Source organism: Ostrinia nubilalis, chromosome 8, assembly GCF_963855985.1.
Source record: "Ostrinia nubilalis chromosome 8, ilOstNubi1.1, whole genome shotgun sequence".
Classification (NCBI taxonomy): domain Eukaryota; kingdom Metazoa; phylum Arthropoda; class Insecta; order Lepidoptera; family Crambidae; genus Ostrinia; species Ostrinia nubilalis.
Window position 1 is genome coordinate 9,716,942 of NC_087095.1, and position 12,416 is coordinate 9,729,357.

A 12,416-nucleotide genomic window follows, 5' to 3' on the forward strand; every position below is an offset into this window, starting at 1 on the left:
GGCTCCTTTGACCTCCCACTAGCGCTGGCATCGGAAAAGGAGTCATATTTCTCAATTTAAGACTTTTTTGAAATGTCGACTTAACACTAAAATTAAGGTACTGCTAAAAAGTGTCGATGTTTGACATTTCCAATAAATATCGTAATTAGAAATTAAAGTAATGCTATTTCAAGCCAAAAACAATAGAAAAAGCTATATTCTGAGGAAAAATTAAACTTGAACTTTGTATATTTTTTAAAAAAAGCTGCTTCGTAATTTCAAACCAGAATTCGCTCTATTTGTGTTTATTTGTTGTACTCCTTATTTTGAAGTACCTAGAAACTAATAAAACACCGATTTTATCGATAAAACGCGTTGAATTTTCGTACTCGTAACACCCGAAACAGAACCATTGTAACACCCGAAACAAAGAAAAAATTTATAAAAAAATAGTAAAACGTTTTATTTAACAGTGATTGTATGTTACATGGTTTGTAAAGGACATCATCCACGTTTCATATATTTTTGGTCCAAAATCAAAAGTACCGGCCAACAAAAAAAAGTGCTGTATTCTGACAGAATACGTCTGCCTTAGCATTTTTTACTATGGCACCAAAGCCGTAGCTCCACTGTGCGTCGAGTATTTGAGATCTAAAAGTCATCGATTATTCATACATTTTTTGTTCAAAATCAAAAGTGTCGGCCAATAAAAAAAAAGTGCTGTGTTCTGACAGAATACGTCCGCCTTAGCATTTGTTACTATGGCACCAAAGCTGTAGCACCACTATGCGTCGAGTATTTGAGATCTAAAATTCATCGACGATTCATACATTTTTTGTTCAAAATCAAAAGTGTCGGCCAATAACAAAAAGTGCTGTCTTCTGACAGAATACGTCCGCCTTAGTATTTGTTACTATGGCACCAAAGCTGTAGCACCACTGTGCGTCGAGTATTTGAGATCTAAAATTCATCGACGATGCATACATTTTTTGTTAAAAATCAAAAATGTCGGCCAATAAAAAAAAAATGCTGTATTCTGACAGAATACGTCCGCCTTAGTATTTGTTACTATGACACCAAAGCTGTAGCACCACTGTGCATCGTAGTATTTGAGATCAAAGTCAGTCGTTTCATATATTTTTAGAGCTCAAATACTACGATGCACAGTGGTGCTACGGCTTTGGTGCCATAGTAATAAATGCTAAGGCGGACGTATTCGATCAGAATACAGCACTTTTATTTTTTGGCCGGCACTTTTGATTTTGGACCAAAATGGATGATGTCCTTTCATACTTTAGAAGTCCTGTAAGTTTTAGGTATGATTTCTTAAGAAAATTCGCTAAATTTCGAGTAAATGCAGCACCAGTCAGAACATAGAGGCAAAATCTCGTAACGCCCGAAACGCACACTTTTCGACTCATATTTTCGTTATCCTACATTCTAAGCTGTACAAATTTTATTATTTAGATAAAGCAACTAAAAACGGACAGATTAAGGCACTAATATTATTAAAATACTATTTCAAAATACATGAAATTGTTGAATATGTGTGTACGAACGTAACACCCGAAACGATGGAATGACCCTTATTATTATTATTATTGGTTTTGGGCCTTTATTTGCGCCAGCTCGACCAGGTTTGATCTATTGTGGCAGCCCTTGTCTTTAGAGTTCACTGCTTAGTCCCGTTGAGTCTATAAATTTCCAGATTCTTTGGAGCGGCATATCTGCTATCTCATCCGGGTGCATGATGTGTCGCCCGAGATGGATACTTCTTTTGCTCATAAGCGGGCCGCATGAGCAAAGAACATGCATGGCCGTTTCTTCTTCTGTATGGCAGAATCTGCACAGAGTTTCCTTGGTCACGTTCATGTTTGATTTGTGTTTGTTTAGTTTGCAGTGGCCGGTTAGTATTCTAGTCACTGCACAGGCTTTGTATCTTTTGAACTTTAGCAGTTCCTTAGTTACTTTGTTGCTATATCCCTGAATGAGTGCTTTTGAGTGTTTTTGTCCCGATGTGGACTTCCACCACTCAATAGCCTCTTGTTTGCAGAGGGCGGTTAGTAGCGTGGTGGCTCGTTGTTTGGTGATGCCACAGAACGGTTCTACGCCGATTTGAGGGTTATCGGCTCCATCTCTGGCGAGTTCATCTGCTACTTCGTTTCCTTCTATTCTTCTATATATTCGAATGTCCTGGTACCCATGTAAGCGTTACTTTGTTGGTATTTCCCAGTGCATTCAGTGTCTCGGTGCATGTTTGCACCAATTTTGACGTGTATTCGAAGGATTTTAAGGCCAGCAGTGCTGCTTGGCTGTCTGAGTTGATGTAGATGTGTTGATCCCGGAGCCTCCTTTCCAAGTTTATCTCTGCACATTTGTTTATGGCAAAGACTTCGGCTTGGAAGATTGAGGCTTCAGTCCCCATGTTTAGGCTAACTTTGAGCTTAGGCCTCTCTCCGTAGATCCAGCAACCTACATCATTTTCCTTTTTGGATCCGTCCGTGTACCAGACGTGACTACCTTCCTTAAATGACATTTGGCCTTCTAGCCATTTGTCTCTAGGAGGTATGTTTACGGAATATAGTTTGGTGAAGTTACATTCCGTATGCATGTCGTCACTGGGCATGCACAGAAGTTTGTTTTCAAGTACTGATTCCTTGAGTCTTATCAGATTTTGAGAAGCCCATCTGACTTTCGTGCGGGTGCAGATTCTATATGTGCTCTGCTTGGCTTCTTTTTGCACATGCATATGCAGTGGTATAAGATCAAGCAGAGCATTTAATGCAGCCCCTGGTGTCGTTGATAGTGCTCCGGATGCTGTGATGCAGGCTAGCCGTTGTAGGCTGCTCAGTTTCTGTATTGTTGTCATTTGGTTGACCTTGCTGCACCAGACGGCAGAGGCATAGGTTATTATCGGTCTCACGACCGCTGTGTACAGCCATAGGGCGATTGCGGGTTTTAGTCCCCATCTTGACCCTGCCATTCGACAACAACTCCACAGAGCCATTTTGGCTTTTTGAATGATGTTGTTTAGGTGCGAATTCCAAGTAAGCTTTTGGTCAAAAGTTACCCCTAGATACTTGGTTTCGCTTGAGAAAGGAAGAGTTTTTCCGTTTAACTGCAGATTTGCCAATTTTTCCAGTTTTCTCTTCCTCGTGAATGGTATTATCACTGTTTTATCCGCATTAATAGATAATTCGTTTTCTCTACACCACCTACTTATGGTGTTGAGAGCGCCTTGCATTAGACTTGAAATTGTGCTCAGGCAGGGACCTCTGATGATAACCACTAGGTCATCAGCATAGCCTTGAGTATCATAGTCTTTTTCTGCCATCTTAGTAAGAAGTTGATCTACTGCTAGTGTCCATAAAAGTGGGGATAGTACGCCTCCTTGTGGACATCCTCTTGTGGCAAGAAATTCAAGCTTTGCAGCATTGAGGGTTATGTTTACTACTCGGTTGGAGAGCATGTTTTTTACCCATCTGATGGTGCTTATATCAATCCCTTTTGCCTCCATTCCTTTTAGAATGGTTTCTATAGGGGTATTGTCAAATGCACCTTCAACATCGAGAAAAGCACATAGGGCCGTTTGCTTATCCTCTAGGGATTTTTGCACCTTATCGACCAGATCGAGCAGGGCTGTTTCAGTAGATTTTCCCTTTTGGTATGCATGTTGGTTGATGCTTAGTGGTCTTTTCACTAAGTATTTGGCTCTAATGTGCTGGTCTATTATCCTTTCCATGGCCTTCATCAGGAAGGATGTTAGACTTATGGGTCTGAAGGATTTGGGTTGTGAGTAGTCCCTTTTCCCCGTTTTGGGTATAAAACGAACTTTGACCCAATTCCATGGTTCTGGTATAATGCCCCAGGCGTAACTTGCTCTGAATATTTTTACCAGATGCGGGAGAAGTAAGTTATTACCGTTTTGTAGAAGAGCAGGAAAGATGCCATCTTCTCCCGCTGATTTAAATGGTTTAAACTTTTCCAAAGCCCATCTAATCTGGTTAGGCCTAAAGATATTGGTGGCCTTATTCCAGTCTGAGCATTTAGCCCTATGGAGTTCATCATTCCTTTGGGTATTGCTTTGTGTATTGATTTGGTACGAATCCGGAAAGTGTGAAGACCTAAGGAGATCGAGAGTCTCCATCTCGGTGTTCGTAAATGAGTTATCTGGCTTCTTTAGTACAGTGGCGGGGCAAGACCTAAATTTGATGTGGGCAAGACAGATTTCGCGAGGCCTTGTTCTGTGGCGACCTGAAGACGGATTTTATGAAATAATAAAAAAAACGGGTCAATGGTCTATTCATTGACAGTTTCTGATTTCTTGATTCAGTGATTATTTTTAAAGGAATTTTGCGCCAAAGAATAATGTTAGTCACTTAAAACCGTGTTGTTGCTTAATTTTGTGTCTGATTATGGCTGAATTTGTTTGGAAAAAAAAATTATCTACATCAATGTTTCAAAATTTTTGATGCGCGAGGCCCCTTGTTCCGCGAGGCCGTAGGCGGTGGCCCACGTCGCCTACGCCTTACGCCGCCACTGCTTTAGTAGTCCAAGATAGTTGTTTGGGGTCTTAGCGAGGATTTTGTGAATTCTTGCTCCTTTGTTAGTTTGTGCAATTTCTTCACAGAAGCGTCGCCAAGAGGCTCTTTTGGCTTTTCTGATTTGTTTGTTATATTCTGTTAGGGCCTTTCCGTACTTGTCCCAGTCGCACGGTTTGGCACGGTTGAATATACGACGTGTGATGGCTCTGAGCTTTTCTAGCTTCTTGTTCCACCACATTGGTGATTTGTTAGATTTTACTTCTTTTTCGGGGCAGCTTCGTTCGTAGGCATTGATTATGCCATTATTGAGCATTTTGACCGCGGCATTAAGAGAGTCCGGTGTTTTGTTAATTGCCTTAATCTTCTGTTTAAATATGAGTTATTAGAGCCTTGCCACAGATTGTAAGCCGAGCGTCTCCACCGCGGACACGCAGGGTACCGCGCCGCGCCGCCGCTCCGCCCAGAAAACGCTTGCAATCCGCCAGTGTGGCAAGGCCCTTACTGTAAAAAAAAATCATCTACAAGGTTTAAGAAAATATTTTTCAAATATTATTGTGTGGGCTTGATGTTCTCTTAAAACTTGAAAAGCGAATGTAATTTTAAATTTTTAAATGTGTCTTTCCTTCCTCTGGCAAGATATGGAGCAGAGAACTACTTTTTTTTTATTTAAGTTTTAGAAAATGTGTGCTAGAAACTATTTTTTGATTTGTAAAACCTCAAATTTTTATTACAGTCTTTGAAAAAAGAAATAGACTGGGACAGAAGTAATGAAGACAAAGGTGGTGGAGAACCATCATCAGATTACAGGATACAACATGAATCGGTATGTATCAATTGCTATGTTCTCAATGTGTAATAAATGTATGGATGTTGTAGACTTGTGAATATTAATTTTAAGTAATCGCAATAAAATGCTTGCTTGTTGAAAAAACGCATCTATTCAAACCTGGCCACAACCTCTGCATGTAAGGTTCTGACAATTATTATTGTTAAAATTTTATCATTGCCCAAACTTGGTAATTTGTAGTATACAAATTGCTAATATTCCCCTCCAGCTAAAGTAAAACTAAGCACCCAAGATGAGTTTTTATGCTGACTATGAAATAAATTCATTTATTCCAATTCTACCTGATTAGATGACCTTTATTGCATTGTATTAGTTACCAATAAAATTGAAAACATAAATTTTATGAAACTGAAACTAAGTTTTATCAAAAGTTTAAAGATATCTTCTGAGTGTCATATTGCGATTACTTAATTTCTATTGAATGTCATAAATAACTTTTTTGGCATTAATACAGTTTCTTGTGCATGCTTGTAATATAGTTTTAAATGTGCAGTTTAAACCCCAGTCTACATAATCAGCTCCATTTACAAAAATATTATGCATGATTGTGTTTTCAAAATACTACAAAAACTAAATAGGAGTTTTATCTAAAATTCTTCAATATATTGGGATTTCTGGTTATGCATATGTGTGTATAATTTGAGCTATTCTTAAAATATCTATTTGAACACACTATGAAAGGATATTGGTTTTGGAACGATTTTAATAAATCTTTATAAATAACCTGCCTTGTTGATCAGTAATGAATGAAAGATGTTGAGAAAATGGAAAAAAAGAGTTTCAATTATTACATTAAAAGTGCAGAATGTAGTTAATAATTGTTTAATGGGCTGACTTTTGTTGAGGCTATAATACAGCAAAAAGTAGTCACATTCTGACATTAATTTGATGGCAGATACATAGATGTTATTGTCCTATGTTCAGTGTGGAAGGCATGTTTCATGAGCAGTATTTATTATTGGTGTTTTATGTGGACGTTGATTTGTTACTATGCATGCTTGTTTGATATGCTGCGCTATTTTGAACATCGAAGTACTATGCCTTGCTGTCAAGAAGTTGACCTTCATTTTGTTGGCCATCATTTTTATATCCATTCATTTTGTTTGATATATATTTTGGGCAGTTATTATTTTATTTTTTAACTTTGGCCATATACATGCATATGTTATTGTACAATTTCCGTACGCGTGACCGTCGTTAAACAACAAGGCATTACGGCTCCCGGGTCACTCCTGCACATTTTTGGGCAAAAATGAGCGTCAACTTCTTAATTAGATAGTGGAAATTTAAATAATAACGAGACTGCATCTCAATTTAGAAAGTAGTGGTAGAGATATTGCACACATTATGGTCCGTGTCAAAATAGAACAGAGAGAAAAGAAGTTGATGTTCTTTTTTGTGGTTGCAGGAGTACGAAGGGACCGGTAGGGGGAGGATTGAGGAAGGGGAGAGGGGTTACCCGTGCATACACTGCGGCGCGGTGTTCCCGCACCAGAGCAAACTAGCGCGCCACATTCTGACCACCCACACGCTGGACACGCTCAAGTACCGCGACGCCATACTGGGGAGGCCCATGGGGCTGCCCATGATAGGCCAGTTCAGTGAACCAACCTACATCATGCCCGCGGAGGAGTCGCCTATAGACTTGGACATAGGCCCCGTGGAGCCCGGGAACGTAGTGCTGTGCAAGTTCTGTGGCAAGAGTTTTCCCGATGTTTCTTCGTTAATAGCACACTTACCAGTGCACACCGGAGACAGGCCATTTAAATGTGAATTCTGCGGGAAAGCATTCAAACTGAGGCACCATATGAAGGATCACTGTAGAGTTCATACAGGTGAGTGTAATGGCATTCGTTAATAAATTAGTTTCATCCAAGTCATTTATTTATAATTATATTTTATGAAATAAAACAGATTCAATAATTCTGAAATGTATTTTGCAGGTGAACGGCCCTTTCGGTGTGTGCTGTGTGGCAAGACGTTTTCCCGATCGACCATTTTAAAAGCGCACGAAAAGACGCACTATCCAAAGTACGCCCGCAAATTTCTTTCCCCCAGTCCTGTAGACACAGAAGAAGAGAGCCCCCATCAATGAGTATGGGAAGCCTGCACCATACAACTAGCCCAGGATATCTTAGCCAATAGCACAAGCCCCTATTGGTAGTAGTCAATGGTTTGAGCGGGAAGTGATAGTCGAATGAACAAAAGGAGGACAATATGTTGTAATTAGTTAAGAATGTGATTTAAACGCCGCAACTGTGATCTGAATGATATGAATAATATTTGATATTTCACTAATAGATAATTGACACTTAAAAGTTGTTACTCCTTGGTTAACTTCTAAACGAACTATTCGGTTACTTCTATTATTTGCTTATTTGATGAAAGTCTTGAGAAGTAGGTGCTTTCTTTACGCTTTAGATATTAAAATAAAACTCATTCGTGAGTCCTTTAGAAGACGGCATAGCCAAAGTTAGCTAGAGAAGTTAAACTTCATTTGTTATTTTTATTTCCAACTTAAGTTATCACCTGTCTGGTGTCGCGTTCCCTTAGTTTGCTTGTTTTATTGTGTACCTATTACTATTAATGTACTTGATAAAGTTTTATGTACTTCTCGTTAGTATGAGCTTTTGTAGGTATTTGGTTGCCATTTCAAAGCTTGTTGACGCTATTCAAAGAAATTGTAAAACGTATTGATTTAAGTCAGAACTTAATCTTTAGAGACTTGCATATTTATTAAAGTAGGTTCATCTCAGAGTTGATTTTTTATAAAACCAAATTAAAGATTGATAATGAGTGCTTTAATTATTATTATTAGAGACCATTACAGAATGCACTCAATATAGTTCTTAATGAATAAAAAGTTAGGGATTTGAGATTTTTACTAATTTTATGTCTTTCGAAGTTACGACGCACGCTCCCCTGAGGTAATCCAAAAGCAATATTATGACATATAAAATGTAAATAACATATAGTTTGGTAATATCGGATTTTTAGGAAATTTATTAGGATGTAAAATGCTTCGGTAGTTCTGTATTCGGGATACATGGGGAGGGTCGTGGATGTGTGATTAAGGGAATCAAAGCTTTAACGCTGTTTCTGTTCTGTCCGACCACCATGCCTCTTGCTCCGCTTTTCTATTCACGGGGAGTCCTCGGAATACACTAAAAGGCAGGGAATTTGGGTAACATACAAAACACGTTTTTAGAGCTTCAATTTCGGGATAAGGTAGCTACACATTTATGTTATTTGCGTGAGATTGTTAAGGTACTTAATAACATCATGAATTAGATAATCATGCAATTTTTTGAACGTAGAATTCTAAATTGCCGCGATATAAGATTTTAGAAATACCCAAGTTTTTTGCTACTGAGTGTATCTTCAATACATGCAGCTGAGTCTTCTTGACGCCTTAGGACGCAAGAGGCATGGTCTCACAACATTTATAATAAATATTTATGTATATAAATTTCTCCATATATTTTCATACTACATTACGACATTGTTTTACCATAATTGAGAGTAATTCAAATGCTGTGTTTTTATAAAGTGTAGTTGGAGCACATTGAAACAAATAAAAAGTGAATTAAGTGTATATTTCATAATATCCAATTAATTTTATACACAGAGCATTTGAATCTTATCAGAACTACTGTGTTCAATAAATTCAACAGAGTCAAATACAGGGATACTTTATGGATCACAAATAATTTTGTTTTCACAGCCTCTAATAGAATAGTATTTACACTTTCTGTTTTAATTCGATATTGTATTGATTTATCCATATAATGATATCTGCATATTTGTCTCCAAATATATTTTCCAGATATAATATTGTTACTGCATCACACGAGAAATGAATCTAAAGCTTTGATTTGGAACTGATTGGATGTTGGCTCACTTTAGTACGTAAGTTTCTTGGTAAATTGATAAATAGTGTTGATCTGCCGACGGTACCCTCGCTGACATGACCATCGTACACGTATCATTATGTAAGTGACTCTAGCGCATTATTTTGAATCTAAATTATTAACCTAGTCGATATAATGTCAAAACATTTCATAATCTTTTAGTACATATCATATTTATATCTTACGAAAACTTATTGTTATACATTACTTTAATGGAGTTTGTTACAATTGTTAGGATATGAGAAAATTACTTTACATCTATATTAAATTACGGTTTCGATTTGAATTTAGGCGTTTTAACGAATATTAAATACCTATTAGAAATGTAGTTTGATTATTTGGATTTTATCAAATGAGAGTATTATGGTTATAATATAGGTAAAGATCTGTGATAATAAAAGTAAGGCAAGACACCTGGGAGTTAAAAATTTTGATCTCAAAGTGCAGTTAAAATTTTAGTTTATCTGTTTCGTACGACTCCTTTATTGTTGACGCGTCATGAAATAACATGTAGTCATGGATTCGATACACTAACCAGGAACAGAGGATATAATATTTTGATATTAACAGATCTCATTTCTATTTTTTAAGTTTTGGACATCATATAGAATGTAAGATGTAGGTATATCATATCGTGTTTAAATTGAGTTCAATGGAGTTTTAATAATGCCTATTTATCGTACTTATATTTTTTTAGAATTGCAAACGCCTAACATTCCAAAGTGATTCCAGCGTCATTTGAAATTAAAAATGTTCGGGTTCCACCGATTTTGTGTAGGTGCTATATTATAACCTTATCATAGTTTCCAATTTTAACGCATGTCCGCCGGGGTACCGCAGCACTTCAAACATTGAGTCTCTTGATTTCGATGGAATGTTGAGGTATTAGAAATTTAAAATAATGATATGGTAGTGTCTCTAATAAATTCTTCTAAACAAAATATACGTTTCTTTTCAAATATTTCTGAATTCGTTTATGATTTTGTAGAGAGTGCGCGGTTTATACTGGTCATACAATCTAGCAACACTAAACATTCCATTTGTTATGATGGATATTTAAATTTACACAGCTCGTTTTGTCGGCCGATATTGTGAGTAAATTTGAACATCCATAACGAGATTGATCTGTTGTTTGAATAGAAATTATTTCTTATATTTCTGTGTAAAATATAGTAAATCTTTAACAAAATTATTGCGGGATAGTAAAATTAAAGTTGGTCTATTGTTAAGCCCGCACGTGTAAAAATGCATTTTAGAGTATAGATTGGTAGATGCGCTACTTCCCGGAGCTAGATTTGGATTCTTGAGATTAATAATGAATGTCACAAGAATGTTGCTATTTGAAAAGCTGCACTCTTTTTATTTTTCGGAGTCGAACGTTACCAAACTTTATAGCAATATTGAAACCTTGATTAATGTTCCTCTTCTTATTTTAAGAAAGATTGAATATTTACAATTTACAGAAGTAATTAATAGCAATAAATAAATGGTTAATGATGATACGAATTAACAAATTTGTACGAGTTTTTATCGAGATAGTTTTTATAATAGTACAGAATGCAGTTTAAAATACTATTTTGTTTCCTAACTTTCAGAGGTACTATTTATTAAACAAATAATAATAATATTAATAGAATTATATTTCTATGTATTGATGTGTGTATATAGGCAATGCGGTGAATGTTGTTAGTGAATTGTACCATACATGAGCAATAGGTTATACGACCCAAGTGCAGTTATTCAAATCTTAACATTTGCCAGTTGTTGCCACGTCCCTGCAAGTTCACACGCCGTTAGCACAAATTATTATAACTTATATTACAAATATTTCAAATTTATGTAGACATTTTTGGTTGGTAAATACAGAGCATGATAACTTTTAACAACACTAGCACGAAATATTTCATGTGTTGAAATAGTTCAACGTAGAAACATTTTTATATTAATAAATTGTGACCACAGTTTTATATTTAGAGTGCCTCTTGCCTATACAAGACTTATATAAAGGCTGCAAATCACGGAACATACATATTAGTATATGTAGCTAATAGAGAAATTGTGTAATTTTATGGTGAAAATTGTAAGTTGCGTTATGATATGTGACTTGCGCAGTATGTTTTCCCTTCCGATTGTGTTAGCAGCCCTGGACAATACCTCTTACGTGTGTAGGACTCCGTAGCTAGCGCATTCCAATCTTGTGATGATATTTCCAATACAATGAACACCCAGTGCAAAGTTATTTTCGTGACCAATATTTCAATAGATTTATTTTATATAGTGTTAGTTATAGCATCGTTAAGTTTCGTCCAACAAGATCGAGTAAGACGTAGGTCGCGGAAGTGTAAACTGGTTAGTTGTGTATAAACTTACCAATTTTTAAGTGGCATACCTAAATATAGAACTTATATTGCAATTTTTCTAAGTTCCTGTAGGTGTATTAATTATTGTATATTGGTACAATTGTTTTAATAATTATAATGTGTTTATTATAAATTATTTAGGTTATAATCTTTCGTGACTTACTGTTTGTATTAGCGTAATATACATGTTGTAACGTAGAGTATTAATTACTTTAACTCTTTATGTTCGACGGACAAACAACTAAGTATGTATGTTCAGTTTAGTTTTAAAGACCTCTTAATGAAAATGTTCGTATGTTGTATATTATGCTACTATAAATTTAGTTCAGCACAAGTTCAAATAACGTAGGTCCACTTTATTTATAAAGCTTGGTAATTGTTGGTTCTTCATCGAGGAAACAATAATTATTTTCCCTTAAGCTGATTATTTAACATTCATTGTTGACATTTTAGATTAGATAATCTGTTTTGCCTTAACATAAATTAATAGTTCATAATGTTGTAACAAAGAGCAGTACATTTTTGTTGAAAAATAGATACAGTACCTTCAAATTATATCAAATGGTCGAGGATCAAAATGGTGTAATGTTTTGTCAATTGTGCAACAGTCTTAACAGAGACCCATCGCTGTTGATCATTGTAACTTTTGAAACAAATATAAGCATATCATAGCTGTAAAAATACAATTTTGACAAATAAAAGCTCTACAATCATTACAACATAATGCATTTATTATTTCTGCTCACCCTGTTTCCCATGAAATCAGGTAATTATG

General features: G+C 36.1%; 1 protein-coding gene and 1 long non-coding RNA gene across 6 annotated transcripts in view; one reads left to right on the top strand and one right to left on the bottom strand.

Annotated features, from left to right (window-relative positions):
• Nucleotides 1-12,416, bottom strand: part of LOC135073905 (uncharacterized) — a 328,784-nt gene that overhangs the window by 250,312 nt on the left and 66,056 nt on the right. The gene's annotated exons all lie outside the window — the stretch shown is intronic.
• The window catches only part of LOC135073879 (protein tramtrack, beta isoform-like), a 63,382-nt gene that overhangs the window by 43,414 nt on the left and 7,552 nt on the right, over nucleotides 1-12,416 (top strand). For 4 of the 5 annotated variants that reach the window (XM_063968104.1, XM_063968105.1, XM_063968107.1 and 1 more), the window contains exon 6: nucleotides 5,257-5,346. In XM_063968104.1, the coding sequence (XP_063824174.1) occupies nucleotides 5,257-5,346 (90 nt within the window). Of the gene's footprint in view, nucleotides 1-5,256; nucleotides 5,347-6,778; nucleotides 7,206-7,313; nucleotides 12,360-12,416 lie in introns of those variants that run through there. The other variant, XM_063968108.1, reaches the window with a different exon arrangement.